Source organism: Microtus oregoni, unplaced genomic scaffold, assembly GCF_018167655.1.
Source record: "Microtus oregoni isolate MIOR12 unplaced genomic scaffold, Mior012 000002F_ref0000024, whole genome shotgun sequence".
NCBI classification, from domain to species: Eukaryota; Metazoa; Chordata; class Mammalia; order Rodentia; family Cricetidae; genus Microtus; species Microtus oregoni.
In genome coordinates, this window is record NW_024543061.1 from 40,164,835 (window position 1) to 40,184,703 (window position 19,869).

The following is a 19,869-nucleotide window of genomic DNA, read 5'->3' on the forward strand; positions in this document are numbered from 1 at the left end:
TCTTTCCCAAGCGTCATTTCCCTTCAGAAAGCGCATATTTCAATTACAGGCGCTATTTTTCAGACATGCCCATAAACACATGTCCAAATTAGGAGACCATGTGGTCTGGTGGTTAGTGAGGAGCACCAGGCATTAGCAACGCCCATTCTGTTCCCTTCGCTGTGCCTGTGTGCTGTGCCCAGGAGACTCTCAAGGCAGCTTCAAAATGATGCAGATTATATTGCCAGATGAAGTAAGCGGGAGTCCTGGATGGGTCACTTCTCAGGTTCATGGCCTCTGGCAAGACCACTCTTTCCGCTACTTTCCTCCTCAGGAGATGAGAGGAGTAAGGGCTGGGGAGATGGATTAGTCAAGGGTCTGTCGGCATGAGGACATGAGTTCAGATCCTAAGAACCTATGTAAATCCTGGCCAGGGCAGAGCTCCTGGACATTGGTAACAAGGGAGGCAATAAACAAGAGCATCCCTGAGGCTTGCTGGCCAGTCTGCCCAACCTATTCAGTAAGCTCCAGGTTCACTGACTCTGTCTCAACAAATAAGGTGGGCGTGCTGAAGAGATGGCTCAGTAGTAAGAACACTTGCTGCTATTCCAGAGCTCTTCCGATCCCAGCACATCAAGGCTCCTCACAATTGTCTCTAACTCCAGTACTAGGGAACCTGATGCTGTCCCTCGGCATCCCCTCACATACAGACACACATATACATGTAAATAAAAATAAAGAACTAAAATAAGGTGGAAAGTGACTGATATCCCAACACGGATCTCTGGCCTCCACATGCACACCTGCAACTGTGTACAAGCACATGCACACATGTGTACAATAGAGATGGGGCTAAAACTCCCACAGGGCTGCTGTGGAGGAGCTGCCTGCCAGAGAGAAGTACATAACCCCCGGTGTTTATTATCACTGTGGTTATCTTTCTGGACAGATATCTGAAAACCTAGCTTAACTGAACCTGACCCACAGCGTAACTCTTCTGAGGTCAGGGCAGGGTGGTGTCCTGATCACAGGCTCTCCACAGAGTGGATTTCAAGTCAATACAGTTTGAAAGGCATGAATGCATGCATGAAGGAAGGATTACATCCACTACTTTCAGAAGTGAAAAATGTGATCTGGGCTTCATGCTCTCTAATTGCTTTCATGTTCTTACAGCTCACGCTGACGAGATTGTGAGCCCATCGGAAATGGCCGGCTAAGGGGAAAGACTGCCATGCCCATGATCTCAGAAGAGGTTCTTCTGAGGATCAAAGTTTGCGCGCCCATGCCATATGTGTGACCTCTGCCTCACTGTGTTTTGAGGTCAGCTGGCTTTCCTGACCAGGCAGGGTGCCAGGGGAACACGACTCCCCCCATTGTCACTTCAAGTTCATGATGTTGCACCAAATGCTGGTATTCTCGGCTTCAGGAAATTTTCTAACCACTGGACAGGGGCCAAGGCTGTGTGCTAATGAGTTTCAGATTGGAGGACCTCACTGGGCATGTCAGGAAAGTGGCACCGTGTAGAGGGAATTAGGATCATGGAAGAAATTCTCTCTCTCTCTCTCTCTCTCTCTCTCTCTCTCTCTCTCTCTCACACACACACACACACACACACACACACACACACACACGGTGGGGGGGGAGCTGAGGGAGGGAGAGAGAGAGAGAAATGATGAAAAACCAGTAGTTAACAAATACTGGCTGCTCAGACTGACAGGGAACGTCACTGACCTCTGCACTCCATCAGAAATTCTTGCAGACTTACAAAAAAAAAAAATCAAGGAGTCCACTTTTATCACACACAGAGAGGCTCATATGGAAAAATGGAAAACACTACATCACTTGACCTCAGCGTGCCCCCTTTTAACCACAGACAAATACTGTGTACAAAAATCCTAAATCAACTTAAGATGTTCCAACAACACCAACCAAAAAGCCTTAATTTTCTGCATTAGACTTGATGATTACTATTTTGGGTCTTGCCAGTTTGCTTAGAAGGATTACACAGGAAAGAGACGTGTAATTCCAGGAAGGGTGTTTTATCACTCTGAGAGTAACACGAACGTGGTGACCTCTGATGAGGGGGTCTGGAGGTGGGGTTGGAAGGCTCATCCCGACTGACACTCCAGAGCAAGGCTGGCTCACTAGGGTGGGAAGTCACTCACCACTGACTCACCGTGATTTGCTTACATTAGCAGAACATTAAAACCGATTCTCAACAACATAAAGGCGCTCTAGCCGGCTGCTGGTGAGTCATCTTAATGGGGAACCAAGTGTTTTTCTGCCTGTTTTATTTCATAAAGAGATTCTCACTAAGATACCATAGTGGATTCACATCTTGGTTCCTTCTTTCTTATTCTTTTTATTTAAAGAAAAAAGGAACTTATTTTTATCTGTGGGGGCATTTTACCTACATGTATGCCTGTGTACCATATGTATATAGTGCCCACGGAGGGCAGAGGAGGGCACTGGGTCCTCTGGAATTGGAGTTATAAATAGTCGTCAGACACCACGAGAGTGCTGGGGATTGAACCTGGGTCCTCTGGAAGAACAGCCCACACTCTAAACCACTGAGCCATCTTGCCAGCCTTTCTGGTCTATTTAAGAACCACTCTTTTGGAAAATCTGACTGCCAGAACTTTGAAAAGTAAGCACACATACACACACACACACACATACACACTCACGAACACACACCATCTCCACACTTGGTACTTGGGACTTTCAAGCCAGTCCTTTCACATCCTCTATCTGTCATCAAGATTTTTTCAGACAATGTCTATAAAATTGATTGCTTGTAGTTTTGAGTTCTGCTCAACACATGGAAGCAATATAATTTAAAGCATTTTCAATGAGGGTGGAAAGAGATACAGAACCCCAGGAAGCCTCTGCAGAATTTGGACTGCGTGGGTCTGGAGGGGAGCAAACCAGAAGCAAAGGAAATGACCTGAACACTGCAAGATGCCGGAAACTCTGACAAAAACCCCAAATAAGGAACCTCAAAACCTCGCTATAATGCCGACTGACGTATCCTCCCATTAGATGTGGGTGATGGTTCTGGAACATTAATATGTCCACTAAATCCTAGCTCCCTGGACTTAAGCTACCCTGTGCTCTGGAGCACAGACGCCTTGACAGCTTGGCTGTAATCATATATGTGAGGCCCTCAGATGACACAGTTGGTGAGAAACCTCATGCCTCCGCCCAAAATGTTGTTTTCACAAGTTTAATCTATGTATGAAGTAACCGATGGCGGGATCACGTGGAGACAACATCTTCAGCTCAGCTGTGTATCACAGAAGCCACTATGGGTGGTGACACACTCCCGTGATGCTCAGCAACTGCACAGGGCTCCAGCTCCCCTGTCTGTAATACTGCAAAAGACAGTTGTTTCTTTTGTTCCCCTCACCCCCTCTCCTGAAGCACAAGTAGATGACCAGCAAGGGTCCGATGGTGTTACTCCTAATTACCTTTTTTTTTTCACTCTTGATCCTGTGGCTCTCATAATTAGTTACCTGGGGCTGCAATCCAATTTGAAGTGATGACAAGAAAGTGATCCATGAAAAAGTAATAAGTTAAATCCAATTTCAGCCTTCCTCTAATTAAATGCACATGGAACTAATGACTCCAGCCCCAGCATTTCAGTGATAATGGTAATTAGCGAGGTGGGAGTCGCTCTCTTTTTCAACACTGGAGGTGGAAACCACAAGGTAAAATGGTAGGAACACTCTTAATTACATGTGTCATTTTGTCAGCAATTTACACATTTTTGACCAGTCAAGTATGTTTTTTCCCTTGTCCCTCTCTCCACCTCCTAGCCTGTGCCGTGATTACAACATAGTATTCCATGTTCCAACACACACAAGCTCAGAGGAGTAATCAGCGTTGAGGTAAAGGAATCATTCTTCTTCCTTGCTGCTCACTGCCCAGATGCTCACACGTACACAGAGACACACATGCCAGTACATATACACAAAAAGATACATAGAAGGCCGCAATGAGAAAATTGGGCAGATCTAAGACCCCGTTCTTTGAAGTCAGATATTCACAGTGGAATTAGTTTTTTATTCATATGGCTTTTGGTTTGTGACATGGAAAACATAATAATTTGCTTATTTATGGAAACCGTAACTTTCGATAGGGGCTGAAAGAATAAACATGTAAGGAGAGGCAACTATTAGTGTCTTGTAGCACACGGAAGACCTGTGGCTCTCCAAAGTCTGGCTACCCACCAGTGTTCCTCTCCTGCCTGGGTGTTTGGTGGCAGCTCCCATCAACCTCTCAGAGTTTGTTTTCCTTCTCCAGGAAGCGGTCACCTAGTCCACAGAACTGCTATGCGGCTGTTCTACACTGAGCACCGAGCTTCCATAATCTAACACACTCTGCTCGTGGTGATACATACGCGGTTTGGTGGTAGGTAGTTTTTATGTCAACTTGACACAAGTTAAAATCATCTGAGAGGAGGGACCCTCAACTAAGAAAATGTCTCCATAAGATTAGGCTGTAGGCAGGTCTGTAGGCATTTTCTTAATGATTGATGAGGGAGGGCCCAGTCTTTTATGGGTGGTGCTATCCCTGGGCTGGTGGTCCTGGGTTCTATAAGAAAGTGGGCTGAGCAGAATGAGAAGCGAGCCAGTAAGCAGCATCCCTCCATGGCCTCTGCATCAGCTCCTGTCTCCAGGTTCCTGCCTGACTCCCTTTGATGGTGAACAGTGCTGTGGAAATAAAAGCCAAGTGACCCCTTTCTCCCCAGGTTGCTTTTGGTCATGGTGTTTCATCACAGCAAAAGCAACCCTAACTAAAAAAAAAAATGTTTAATGTGCATTTTAATATTCAAGTGCACAGAGGTAAGCTAAGCATATATAAATGTCCAGAGCAAGATTACCAACAAAATAAACACGCCCAGTCATGGAGTGGGGTTGTCCTTGTGAGACTGGCACATGGTTGTATTATATTTAAATAAGAATGAAACAGGCAACACAAGCTCTGCTGGCACACGTCATGCCACCATTCTGGAGGCAAGGACAGAATGGGACTATTAGAAACAAATCTAAAGCCAGCTCTATGAACTTCGGCTCCTCAGCGAGCCACACGAAACCCTTAAACACTGGATGCAAAGGAGTGCGCCGTAGATATTTGCTAGAGGGAGGGAAGGCCAGTGTTCTCGTCTTATATATTTTAAATTATTGTTATTGGGTGTCCACGGGTGCACGATGCATGCATGTGAGCCACTGCCCATGTGTGGAAGTCAGAGGACAGTTTTGTGGCGTCAGTTCCGTCCTTCCACTGTGACATCAGAGCTCAAACTCAAGCCATTAGGCTCATGACAATAAAAGTCTTCACCCACTGAGCCAGCTCTTTGGTTTCTTCTGTCATATGTTTTTGATAGTTTGTATAATCTATAAGATTTAAAAAATACTTCAAAAATAATTTCTATTTTTTTAATTTCTTATCAAAACTTGCTTTTAGGGATGTGGGATTCTCCAAAGGTGTGCAGAAGACATCTCATTAAGGGACCAATGCTTTGACTTTTCTTATCTGTTTCCAAGACCAGAGATGCTGGCTATAGGCACTGCTCGCTTGGACCATCAAGGGACTTGATTCAATTACCTGAATCACTACTTTGTTAGCCCAGTGCACAGGGGTATTTTTTATGGACTGGTATTCCATGGCCATCTCATCTCACTAGTACTACAGAAAAATGAAGTTTCTTTAAGGGTTTTCTCTTAGCAACTCATTCCTTAGAGAGTGACAGAGAAATGATTTGACATGCTATACTGTGTGGCATTAAGAAAATGGAAGAAAAAAAAACTCTTGCTGCCTAAAGAACATTTTAAATAACTGCAAATATAAAAAAATGGCTAACAAAACCAAACACCTGTGGAATCTTGTGCTTTACCCTCAAAGCTGGACCCCTTCTAATTCTGAGTCAAAGGCTGGCCTGGTCCGCCAGTAGATTTCACTAATAATTCTTTTTTTAAAAAAAAAGCCCCCCTGTGTCAGGGGCTTGCACAGCCCATAACCTTAAAGGGAAAGGGACAGACAGGAGGGGAACTGGTCAGATGCCTGGCTTCAAGTTCACCGTATCTACAGCCAGCCTGGAGCGGTGGTCAGCTTCCCACTGAAAGTAACACACAAGGCTCGCTTTCTGTCTCCGCTCACACGCTGCGGAACCTGCGTATACTTTTACTTTCTGAGGAGAAACTGTGTCATTTGACTTCCTTCCAGTGGCTGTGTTCCAGCCAGCAAGTAAAACGCTTAAAGAACCAAAAGGAATTACTACCCAGAAATGGCAGTCAAGGTTCTAAAGTTTGATCAATAAAAATTACTCATCTATTGCAAACTAATTGCTAGCCAGTAGAGTCTCCTGCTTTGGGGGTTACGAACACACCTGCACCGTTAAGCATTTCTTCCACTTGTTTAAGCAATCTTCAGAAGTATATAAATATTTATAAAAGGAAGCCTACTATTTTTACCCACCTCTAATTTTTTTGAGCAAAATCAAATTAATTCATTTATAGCTGCAGAAGCTTTCTGAAGGCAAGGTCTGTGTCAACAGTTTAGGGTCCTATGAGCACCCGCCCAGCACCCAGCACACAGAGGCTCTTCTGGGAATGTTCGCCAAAATGCATTTAATGAATTCAGATCATTCTGATTGTGAATTTAGGATGGAGCCAATTCTCAATTTCCATTTCTATCATTCATAAGAAAAATTTGCAAGGCAAAGTAACAGCATAAGCAAAAAGACAGTGTAAGACGATGAGCAGAATACCGGTCAAGAACCCCAAAAGTGGCCTATACACCTGGCTCATGCCTTCTTCATCAATTATGCAGGCTGTGTCCCGAGAACTCGAGCACTGAGTGAGATCCCAGCATGCATCTGTAGCCTGCCTTTCTCTAATATTGAAATTAGCCCACGTTGGTGATGTCTGGCTTGGCCTCATGATCTCTGTCTCTATCAAGTAACCACTTGTAGCCTCCTCTCACTTTTCCTTTCCTTTCGTTTGTCTATTCAGCCTGTGAAACTGAAGTGCGCTGCCAAACACGAAGTGGGCAAGTGTGATAAGCGCTTAAAATACAAGCCATGGCATCTCTGGAGACGTAAGGTTTCTTTTCCTTTTTTCCCCTTCCATCTCAAGCTCTCGGCAGATCAAATCCTCCTTCCCCGTCAAGCCTTCCTCTATGCAGATCTGAAATCTGCTAGCATGGGTTTATGAATGCCGAGTTATAAAGGGTAAGGAGATCAGAGAGGAACGCTGGGCAGGGTGGCTGGAGGATTACCTTTTTATTTCTGAGCTACTCCAGGCGAGACGCCCAGTGAGGACAAGGCATGCGAGGATAGACTTCTCTGTCAAGGTTATTTCTTCGGAGGAGCACCTAGGCTACATACATCCTTTTATAACAAGGTGATAGACCATGTAACTGAGGTTAGCAATTTCTCCTTTCTGTTAGTAGAAGGCCAGCTAAACTAATTAAGCTTCCTACTGGATTCTAGTGACCCTATATTCAGCAATAAGTCAGGACACGAAGACAGCACACACATTCACACACGTGCGCGCACGTATACACACATGTACAACAACCCCAAAAAAATTGGTCTAAATTTTCTACTTGTCAGTTCTACCACTGATGGGCTAAAAAGACACTCAGCATGATCCTAGCAGATTGGTCTTCATGATGGCCAGTCTTCTATCCTTACTGCATGGACTGAAGCACAGAGCACATCACAATGGTTATCCCATTACCCTAGTCATGATCCATACATGCTGCATGTCAGACTCATTGACTTGGTTGCCAAAATCCTTAATGGTCAAGAAGAAATAGAGTCCTCCAAAGGAAACTCCCTGCCTGAAACTTTTCTTCGCATATCTAGTTAGCTCTGACGAACCTCTACCCATTACCCTAAATGCCACATTTTCAAATTGCAAGTACTGGGGCTAGAGAGATAGCATACTGATACAGGGCTTCCAGCATGAGTGGCTGAGTTCAGATCACAACACTCATGTGACAATGAGGCACAGAGATTTGTGAATGTAATCCTGGTCTGGGGAGGAGGAGTCAGGAGAACCTCTGGAGCTCAATGGCAAGCCGCCTAATTGAACTGATGGATTCAAGTTCAATGAGAGATTGTGTCTCAAAAGGTAAGGTGGAATGCCAGGTATGGTGGTGTCACCCTTTACTGCTGAGGCAAGAGGATTTCTGGGAGCTTGAGGCCAATCTGGCCTACATAGCAAGTTCTAGGCCACCCAAGGCTATGGAGTGTCTCAAAACAAAAGACCTATGGAGCCGGAATGAGTAACACATAACACATTCAGTATCAATCTTTGATATGTTACACACACACACACACACACACACACACACACACACACACAAATGAAAAAGCAAATCCTGTTCATTTTTACTCATAAATGACATTCAACTCTTTACAGCACTATGATTGAACAGTATCTTCATATAGTTTTAAAAACTTCAAGCCAAAGCTGCACTAGGGACACCCTCTTCCCGATACTATATTGCCATTTTCCCAATGCACTAGAGGCCTGATAAATTCAGCAGGACTCCTAGTATTTCCAAGGCTGTGAGAGGCTCCAAGAAGGAGGCCAAAGTACGGACAGGCATTTGAATCACTGAGTGACAGGCTGGGCCAGCTCCCTGTATACATTAATAAATTAGAATTTTAATTGCCTCTCTGTCTGCAGGAGATGCCCTGGTACTTTAATATGTACCAACAATTGGCTATGTTATGGAATCTGCAATGTGGCCTCCGCTGCTGACCCCTGAAATACAATTCCCAGACTGACTACGGAAACTGTTCAGTTTGATCCTTTCAACTTATTTGAATCCTGACAAATAAGCTCACAGCTGAAAGGTCAACACAGTCATATTTCATCCTCCTGAGCTGTTCTTAAGACATCTGCACAACAAAGCCCTTCTTATAACACCTGACATCCGCCCTCCACGGCACTGCACCTCATTATAACTGTCTCCCGCGCCCGTGTCCACGCCGCATTAAGGGGGTGCGAGTTGCTGGTAGTTTACCAAACAGCTGTCTTTGGAAGAGTTTGTAAACAGCTCACGCCGATGTTCAACTTGCCAAAGAACTTGTCACTACAAGGTTGAACTTTCGTGGAAGAGGGACAGTTTCCCTGATACAATAGGAGAACTAGAATTGGCGTACCAAGGACAGGACAATCTGGGCAGGGTACTTTGGAAATTGGCATTAATTTATCCTAACGCAGGGAGAAGTCAACACACGTAGACTGCTAAAACAGTGTGCCACTGCTCTTCCCAAGTTGTCCCAAAATTTGCAAAGAGAAACCCGTCCGTAGCCTCTATGTGGGTGGGTGGGGGGAGCACATAACACCTATCTTCTACCTTGAACGTGGGCATAAATACAACGACTCAAGTTTCTTTGCAATTTCTACTGCAATTTTCTACTCCAAGACCCAAATCCAAATTAGATTGTATGAACTCACTCCTCTTTCGACTCTATTAACCCCTTGGCCTCGATGTGCCTGAACGGAGAAGTTGTTGAGACAATCTCCTTTTGTTATCATTTCATAAAAATTGGTCCCCACTTTCAATTAATGATTCAGAAACATTCTGCAAACATCTACGAAAGGAGGGCATGTGTTCTATTATACTCATTACCAGGTACAATATCAGAAGCGCGACATCCACATGGGGCTAAACAGAAGCTCTTGACACTGGGGACATCTGGAGCTGCTCAAGAGCACTCCTTTTGGGGGGTGCATTGGGCACTGAGGAACGGTGAACAGCTTCCTTGGTCCAAAACTGATGAGATGTCAGGAACATCTCTGCACCCTTGTCTCCAGAATAAGGAACTTTACATGTTGTCAATGGGGAAGTCAGTCAATTTAGCCACTGTGAAAAGGATGGTAAAGGAGCCTCAAAAAACTAAAACCAGAACCATCACATGATTTATCTAGACCACTCCTGGGGGTAAACCAAAGGAAACGAAATCAGTTGTGGTGGTAAGTGGAATGTCCCCCACAGCTGCAGGCTCAGTCCCCAGTTGGTGGCGCTGTTTATGTGGTTCAGCCTTGCTAGAGGAATTAAGGCCCTGGGGTCTGAGTTGGAGATTAAAAACTTTGTACCATTCCACATCATTCTCTTTGCTTCCTGCTCGGGGCTGAAGATGTGAGTTCTCAGCTTTCTCTTGCCAAGTCTGACACTTGCTGCCAGGCCTCCCAGCCATGATTGCCCCTTATCCCTCTGGAATGGCAAGCCCAAATAAACCTCCTCATCCTGCAGTTGCTTTGAAGTTGCCTTAGTCATGGTGTTTTATGAAAACATCAGAAAATAAATAATATATTGACATACTTACAGGATATTTGCAACTCATGATAGCTAAGACGTGGAATTACCCTACGTGCCTATCACCGGATAAGTGGATTAACAATAACAGGATCACTCCATCCACCAAGAACAGCTTCCTGTCATTTGTAGCAAAATTGCTGAAGATGGAGGATGTATCACTAATGAAACTAGCTAGACCCAGAGAGGCAAGTGCTGTCTGCTCTTTCCTATTTGTGGAAACAAGAAGGAGTCGACTTGAAGGTAGGAAAATGGTTACAGGTTACGGATGGATGGATGTGATCAATGCTGTTTTATATATGCGTGAGTCCCTTGACATATTGAGTTGTGAGTTGAATTCCTCACAACATTAAAACGTGTGGCATAAAACACCCACCCCTCAAAACCCAAAACTTGCCGGGCGGTGGTGGTGCACGCCTTTAATCCCAGCACTCGGGAGGCAGAGGCAGGCGGATCTCTGTGAGTTCGAGACCAGCCTGGTCTACAAGAGCTAGTTCCAGGACAGGCTCCAAAACCACAGAGAAACCCTGTCTCGAAAAACCAAAAAAAAAAAAAAAAAAAAAAAAAACCCAAAACTTTAGGTCAAATAGATATTTTTCTTATGATGTCATATTCGGCTCAAAAACTAAAAAGGCATATTGTGCACAAGATTTCCTCAGACAGTTTGCAGTGGTCTTGATAATCTGTCTCAGCCATGGAAAAGGGGATGGCAGTCATTTTTTTTTTTTTTTTAAAGAATTGCTACCTGAAGAGCTGGTTGCTTGTCATTCCTCTTGGGAGACTTTAATCCACTAACTTGCTGTTGCTGCTGCTGCTGTTGCTGCTGCTGCTGTTGCTGCTGCTGTTGTTGCTGCTGCTGCTGTTGCTGTTGCTGCTGCTGCTGCTGCTGAAGAAGGAGCTGCCTTGCCACCTGCAGGGCCTGCAAGGAAAAGTAAAGGGAAAAGTTTTGTTATCATACAGGTCTGGGGACTCCCTCACAAAGAGGATCTCGGGAAAAACCCTTCAGGGATGACATTCACTTTCTCATTTCCAGGCAAAGGAAATGGCCAATGAACCTTCTTGCTGGTCGACATAGAAAACATCCCAGTATGCGTCTGCATTTCCTTTGATTTGGTGAAATCACCCATGACATCTTAGGCACAGTTCTTATGTTAGTAGATACTGGATTTTTCTTGGGGAAACTTGGGACTCAAGTTTTACATATTTTAACCTCACCTGCATCCAAATAAAGAGAAAGAGCTGGGCAGTGGATCACAGGAAAGTGAGACACCACTGGAACAACTATTTCCACAGAACGCTTAGAGCAGATGGACACATATAAGGAATGATCTCACATTGATGGGCTGGGATAGGGCTCAGCTGGCAGAGGGCTTGCCAAGCACGCATAAAGCCCTGGGTTCAATTTCTCATGTGAACTGGGCATGGTAGCACAAATTGCAATCCTAGCACGTAGGAGGTAGAAACAGGGAGGTCAGAAGTTCAAGGTCATCCTCAGCTGAGCATGTGTGTGTGTGTCTAGTATACTAATTATGTGTAGGTGCTCTTCTTCCCAACATGAAAAACTTTTGGCTATGGTATCTCTAAAGTATCTCAAAGTGAAAGGTCATCCTCGGAGGTTGTGTCCAGCCTGAGCTCCCTGTGTAGACCAACAGACAGAGATAAAAGAAAAGCTTGACCTGGGGTCATCTTAAACATTTTGCTATGGTCCCAAGAGCCAAACTAGTTAAGCTAAATGACTCTTTCAAGGTAGCAGTTATTGAAGTAGTATGAATTAGCAATAAGACAAAATAAACAGAGAGGAGACCTTTAAAGGTTCAACATACTCGGGTAGTCGGGTAACCTCTTTTTTTTAAAGTTCAAGTGAAGAAAGAAGTATTAGAAACATGAATATGGCCAGAATAAAGATATTCACTGCCATAAAACTAATAGTAGGTCACCATGCTCTTGTGAAACCGAGGGTAGGATAAGCTATTGGAAACTGGGGTGTACAGGCACTGCGCTAGAGAATCACATGAAAAGTCAGATTGCTTGGGTCTATTCAAATGAGAACCAAAAACATACATATAGAGTCAGAAAGGATGCTCTCAAAATGATGTATTTACACAAAAATGCATATCATTTAAACAATTTGTAATGATTAAATGATTTTGTGTGTGTGTGTGCGCGTGTGCACATACATAAATGTGCATCATGCATGAAGGCCACATGGAGCACAGAGAGGGTGTCAGATCCCTTGGAGCAGTTACAGAAGACTGAGCTGTATGAGGTAGGTACTTGGAAATGAACTTAGGGTTCCCTGAAACAGCAGAGGGCTCTTAACCACCTGTAACATGTTGTTAGTCCCCCACAAATATATATTTTAATGTGGCAACTTATATTATTTGTGCCCCAAGGAAGAGGCACACAGAGATGTGATCAATGCCCCCAAACAAACTCTGATAATGTGGACTTGGAAAGTGACCATAAAGGACTGGCATGGTCCTGGCTTTCTCAGAGAAGATCAGCCAGGTGAGTTGGATAGGGAAGTGCACAGGTAAATCAATGGCAATGCTGAGGGCAGGATGGGTCGTAAGGCTAGGGCTCCCATGTGCTACACTCATGAGAACAGGGGAATGAGAAACAGTGGAGGGATTCCTGCACGGGAGCAGACATCTACAGAAGATGAGCGTGTGATGGTGAGCATCCTTCTTAGCTGACTCAACAGAGTTCCTAAGGTAAGACTGTTACAAGAACTTCTAGGATACTTCTTAGGACTGAGGAGTGCCTCCGCGCTAAGAAGCACCGAGGAACACAAACAAACGAAAGCGCCAAATGGCAGGAGACACAGGACAGAGCTTGTCCCCAGTTGTGCAGCCTGCCTATGACATCGCCTGACTACAGCCACCCTCTTCTCCCAGGCTGGCCGCCTTCTAGTGAACTCACCCCCAGAGCTCTGCATATGAAGTGCCCAGGCTCTCTTGCCTGGAAAGGAGAGGCACATTTGCCTCAGTGCTGTCTGAGAGGGGCAGCTGGAAGGTAAGACGCCTGGGAGAGTTGCCTGGGACTCCAGCCTGCTGTCTTGGTGGAGGATTCACCATCACTGGACTCTGGGTTTCCTTGTCTCCTTGGAGACGTTCAGTACATGTGTAGGCGGAAAAGTGGGCAGAGTGAAGATTTCATTTATATCATATAAGAAAAATAGTCCCCTGTGCAAGGTGCCTGCAGGAGCAACGCCTCTCCTACTAGCCACATTCCCTTAGCTGTTTCCCATAAAGCTCCCTGGCTTTTCATGCAGGACAGGACACTATTCTACACCATGAGCCTTCCTGTAAGATGGTCCTGGGTAAATCCCCAAAGGAGGCTCCAGCTGTGAGGTAGAAGCAGAGAGTGGGAGCGCAGCACACAGAAAAAGATACTGCAGAGACATACAAGAGGAGCACGAGAGGCTACCTGTGTGCAGTTCTGAGGCAGAGAAAACCCAACTGCATCGTTACCCAGGATGCACAAAGCATTTGAAGACCAAGCTTTTGACGCTTAAACAACCGAAGTTTCTAGAACCAATACTGTCTAAGGATGGTATTATGTGTCTCACAAAAAAAAGCATTCATACATACACAGTGACTCTCAGGAGCACATACATACATGTCAGAAGACAGGGGAGTTTCCTTCACTACCCGTGTTGACTGAGCAGGCTCTGCCTAGTCATTATATGCTCGGAGCAAACTGCAGGAATCCTCAGGTTTACTCTGTCAGTGTCAAGTGTGGAAAAAGTGACTTACATAGCTGATGACTTTTTTAATTATTATTGTTATTACTGTGTATATAATGGCTGTGCATAGCTACCTATGGAGGTCAGAGGACATTTTGTGACCTCAGTTCTCTCCTTCACCTTTATGTGTGTTCCAGGAATTGAATTCAAGACCTTAGGCCTGTGTAACAAGGGCTTTTACCCATAGCTAGTCTGTAAACCCTGTGATGTTGAAAGAGGCCTCTTGTTTGTTTCCCCAGCTGCCCAGAAACCGAAATAATCACACAGAAACTATATTAATTAAATAACTGCTTGGCTTATTAGCGCTAGCTTCTTATTAGCTAACTCTTACATATTAATTTAACCCATTTCTATTAATCTGTGTATTGCCACGTGACTGTGACTTACTGGGTAAAGTTTTGGCATCTGTCTTTGGCAGGGCTACACGGCTTCTCTCTGACTCCGCCTCCTTTTTCCCAGCATTTCATTTAGCACCCCCCTAACTCTGTTCCCCTATAGCTCTGCTACAGGCCCAAAGCAATTTCTTTATTAACCAATGATATTCACAGCATATTTTACAGTGTCACACTTCCTCCAACAAGGCCATACCTACTACAATAAGGCCACACCTCCTCTACAAGGCCCCACCTCCTAAGAGTGCCACCACTCCTTTTGGGGGCCATTGTCTTTCAAACCACCACAGAGGGGTAGGGACCAGGAGTTCAAGGTCAACCTTAGTTTGTGTTCAAGGTTGATCTGATCTGAGGAAGATTTGGAATCCCACATCACCGTGATGTCTTTTTCAGACCATATGAACTTATCTGCTCATATGATGAACCCCAGGCTCCCCACACATTTCACATGGGGAAGGAGGGAAGACAGAAACACAGAGAGGGCTGTAGGAACGCATGTGTCTACCAAGGACACATCATTTAACCTCTAGAAGATACAACAAAAGATGGAGTTATACAGAATGGCTTTGGGGGTTGAGTCTGCAAGTGAATAAAAACAAGGAAAGGAATTCCAAGTATCTTGGATAGAGAGAACATTAGTGCAGAGAATAAATCACTGGAGTATAAAACTGTTACAAATGTCCAATGTTAATTCTTTTGCCTTATGAATATGCGAGCAAAGGGCGGGGGGGATACCACTCTCAAAAAATAAACTAAAAATCAGCATGGGCCTCAACAAGAATTTTAAAACTTAATTGATGTCAATGTATAGTATGCTTTGACATCCAGACACTAAGGGGTGTTTTCACAAATTCCATATTATCTAAACTTGTGCCATCTGGAGTTGAAGGTGTCGCCCACAAAAGAAATTGCAAAGCTTTAATGCTCAGACTTTGGGTTGTAATCCCAGGATTTAGAAAGTGAGGAGAGGGTGTCTTAGTTAGGGTTTCTATGGGTGTGAAGAGATACCATGACCATGGCAACTCCTGGGCTGGCTTACAGTTTCAGAAGTTTAGTCCATTATTATTGTGGTGGTATGCAGGCAGTGGTGCTGGAGCTGAGAGTCCTACATCCTCACTGGCAGGTAACAGGAAGTGAACTGCCTTGCTTTACTGGGTATACCTTGAACATATATGATACCTCAGAGCCCTATTTCACAGTGTCACATTTCCTCCAACAAGGCCACACCTACCACAATAAGGCCACACCTCCTCTACAAGGCCACACCTCCTAAGAGTGCCACCACTCCTTTTGGGGACCATTTTCTTTCAAACCACCACAGAGGGGTAGGGACCAGGAGTTCAAGGTCAACCTTAGTTTGTGTTCACGGTTGATCTGACCTGAGGAAGATTTGGAAAGACTGCCCCACAGATCTGTGTAACAGCCATTTTGATCCACAATGTATCAATACAAATTGACACCCTTTACGTTAGGTTCCAGTACTTTAGTTTCAGGAGATGATCTTTATTCTAGCAACACAGAGAAATGAGAAAGGACAGATCTTCCTTTCCTAACAGTGTCTCAGTGACAACTGGAGAAAAGATTTCTATGTGCTATTAAAAGATAAAACCAGACTCACTGGAAGTACACTAAGTATGTGGATACGTGTCTGTATCCATAAAGAGAGGGATGGAGAGGACAGGAAGACGAGGAGGAAGAAAGAAGAGGAAGAAAAGAAGAGGTGAGAGCATTCGTATGCAAGGACATGAATAAATCAAAGGGCTTTTCTTTTTTAGCACATAGCATCCTGGCTCATGTTCCAGGCTAAGCGCTAATATAAATAACGTGAATGGCCCAATCCCATCTCTGGAGACCTTTCACTCTTGGTGGCTCTTCCTGGCTGGGTTGAATCAACACTTCCTTTATAAAAGATGTGACAATTGCCTGGCACTGGACAACTCTGTGCTGTATTTGAGCACTGAGATCAGGTTACAATAAAGGCTCAGTTGCAGGGTGTCACCCCGCAGGAGCAGCTGATAAAGCCTGCACTTAGAAGCAGCACTGTGAACTTACAGAAACGGGAGTGCACATGCGCAGAACCTTCACCTGGACTGACTGCCTGGCTGCTGCTTGGCTTTGACCCTTCTCTATCAGCACAAGGGATCAGAGACGCCAAGGTCCAGGGCCATCTCTGAGTGTCTACGCAGAGCCTGCAAACTATGGGGTGGGTTGCTACTTTGCCTGGTTATATTTCCATAGCAACCTGGAACCTGGGCGTTTGCAATATGTCTTCATTCTCTGGATTCAAGATGGTCCCCTTCTCAACAATGCCTTCTCTTTTGAAGTAAACGAATGCCACCTGCTTCTTTCAAGGATCTTTTCCTCCGGCATGTGTCTCAGGTTCATAGCAGGTGCTTAGACGAGGGGCCAGGTAATCCTATGTTTAGCATGTTTATCAAGGTAGCCGGTACTCAAAAACATGTTTACCGCCTTTAAAGAGCTACTAACATGTTTACATAAAATATAGATTTTGCAAGCACACACACATACGTAAAGCAAGCTGGAAGGAAGAAACCTTTAGAAGAGATTTTACGTAATACACTTAGTGGTCTGTCTTATGAGATTAACACCTGGAGGTCCTCAAAAAAAAAAAAGGTGCCTGGAAAGTTTTGGGTCACGGGCACACACAATATAGACTATAGGCCAAATTCGGTCGATCATCTGCTCCGCTTGAATTCATAAAACAAGCAGAGATTTTACCCATTTAAATGAGTAGGGAAAAGTCAAAAGAGCAATATATTGACACACATGTGCATGACGTTGGATTTAACTTTTAACAGTAACTTCCTAGACGGTCCCTTCTTTATGGGAGGGGACTCGGCAACCCTGTCCGGATCTGCTCTCTGCTTGTTTGTGCTGCTTAATTTGTGTTTTGTTTATTGTGCTTGAGGGAAATTTCTCTAAGCCTATCCTTTAAAAGTCAGCTTCCTCAAGACAATTTCAGTTTAGTTAGCAGGCAAAGGAATTGTGAATTAGCCGTTCCCGAAGCTCACAACCACCTATATGTTTTTCAGAAGGAACTGGAAGGTAAAAAACATATCCATGTGCTTCAAAAGCCGAAACTATGAGAAACTGAACATAAACTCCTGCGTATGTGGGGTTTCCATCAGGTAACTGACAGCCTCTCAGTGGTGCAGGACCTGGCTTGTAATCCAAGCCGCTGCGTGGATTAAGGCAGGAGGATTACAAACTCAAGGCCAGTCTGGGCTACTTACTGAAAACCTGTTAAAGGTAAGCATTGCAAAATAGGGTGTTCCAGGCCAGTCAATGCTACCACAGTGAGAGTCTTACACGGGGGTGGGGGGTTTGGGAGTGGGGGTGTGTCTAGTGCACATACAGAGAATTTGTCTAGCTTGTGTGGGGCCTTGGGTTCAATACACAGGACCTCAAAAAAAAAAAAAAAAAAAAAGAACAAAACCCACCAAAGGCATGTACCTGACTGGCCAGGAGTGACGCGGCGATCCACTGTCTATACTAGGAATTTCCCCCTTTCGTAGCTTTAGAAGTAGGTCAGAGTTGGTCACCTTTCCTCTACTTTCTCCTCTGTATTCTTCATACCCCTCGAGACAAAACCTGTTTCTCAGGTATTTTCACTGGCTAGTAACAGCCACTGCACATGCAGGGGTGGGATGGCTGGGTGATTAGGAACACTGGCTGCTCTTCCAGGGGAAGCAGGTTTGAATCCCAGCACCCACACGGCGGTTTATAATCATCTGTAACTCTAATTCCAGGGGTTCGATGTCTTCTTCTGACCTTTATGGGCACCAGGCACGCATGCGGCACACCCACACTTGTAGACAAACAATCATACACATTTTTTAAAAAGCATGAGAAATTTGGAAGGAAAGACATCCAACACTGCACCTCGTTCTGGCCCTCTTCACACACAGGTCCCACCAGCAAGCCACTCACCTCCTGTTTTGAGGCATAGTAGGCAGAATGGCCTTAAAGATTAGCGCTCATGGGGGACAGTGCTCTGCAGGCAGCCTGTGGGAAACCCATATCTCCATCTCCCTTGGAGCCTTCCACAGGAGGGAATGCAAAGAAACCACAATGGCTTGCAGGGGCTAAAGAGTCAACAGCATTCGGAAGCAGCAAATTCTCCAAACTATGGTATATTTTTTTCTCTCTCTCTCTGTCTCTGTGTGTGTGTGTGTGTGGTGTGTGTTTGACTATGTGGGCAAGTATATGTGGAGACCATGGATTTATATAAAATGTCCTCAATCATCCTCCACTTTATTTTTGGGGGGTGGGGGAGCTTAGGGGGATGGGGAGTATAAGACACGGTTTATTTGTGTAGCCCTGGCTGTCCTGGAACTCACACTTGGGCCAGCACTGCCCGACTCTCCTCTTTATTTTGAAGACATGGTTTCCACACTGAACCTGTAGCTCACTGATTCAGCAAGCCTCAGGGGTCACCGTGTCTCCGCCTCCTCAGCACAACACCCACATCTTGCCTAGCTTTTCGGTGAGCGCTGGGGAACAGAACGCAGGTCGCTTATGTCCAAAGAGAAAGCACTGTACTGATTGGATCATTTGCCTACTCCTCCACACTGGATCTTCCAAAACATTGACAATGTATTTCACATGGAGCCTTTGGGGAAAAAGGCTGATCTCACACCAGCATTCTAGTGACTGGAAAACATTAGATGTCCAAGGACAGCCAACCATGCAGGTGGCTGTGTAAGTATGAGACACACTGAGCAAGAAAGGTCCTCAACAACCCATGAGGTCCTATTACTGATGCCCAAATGGAATAAAATGTTCTCTCTACAAGTCTGGGTGGTTAACAGCCGTATAATAGTCTCCCACAAACCCCTCAAACCAGCCCGACACTGTCTGGGTCTAATGTGTTATACTCAAACAGGAATATGGATTCCAGACAGCCACTTTTGGTCAATCCAGCAGACACGAATCTTTGAAGCGGCTGGAGCAGAGTACAGGGTGAGATTGACTGGGAGACTGTTAATTCAGTCACCTGGAGGTAGCCCGAAGATTCTCTCAGCAGCCCCTCCCTCAGTCCTGACAGCTGGGACAAGCACCTTGAGATTTCAACACGGGCATCCCGAGGAGATCCTTAGATGAGACATCCTGCCTGGGTTTCTTAAAATGGCCCAGAGTCTTTGCAAAGGAGGTGAAGGGACAGTATGAAGACAGACATGATGAGAATCAGGACCCAACCACATCTCAGCAGCAGTCTGACACTGTCTGGGATATAATCAAAGAGGGCTGGGAAGGGTGGCCCAAGCCTTTAATCCCAGTCCTGGGGAGGCAGAGGCAAGAAGATCTCTGTAAGTTCCAAGGCAACCTGGATAACAGAGTGAGATCCTGTCCTGTCTCAATAAGGCGGGGAGGCACATAAAAAGTTAA

At 45.0% G+C, this 19,869-nt stretch overlaps 1 protein-coding gene across 5 annotated transcripts in view; it reads right to left on the bottom strand.

The window, feature by feature from the left end:
• Positions 1–19,869, bottom strand: part of Foxp1 (forkhead box P1) — a 237,106-nt gene that overhangs the window by 137,721 nt on the left and 79,516 nt on the right. For all 5 annotated transcript variants that reach the window (XM_041680457.1, XM_041680448.1, XM_041680441.1 and 2 more), the window contains exon 2: positions 11,066–11,239. In XM_041680457.1, the coding sequence (XP_041536391.1) occupies positions 11,066–11,239 (174 nt within the window). The remainder of the gene's footprint in view (positions 1–11,065; positions 11,240–19,869) is intronic.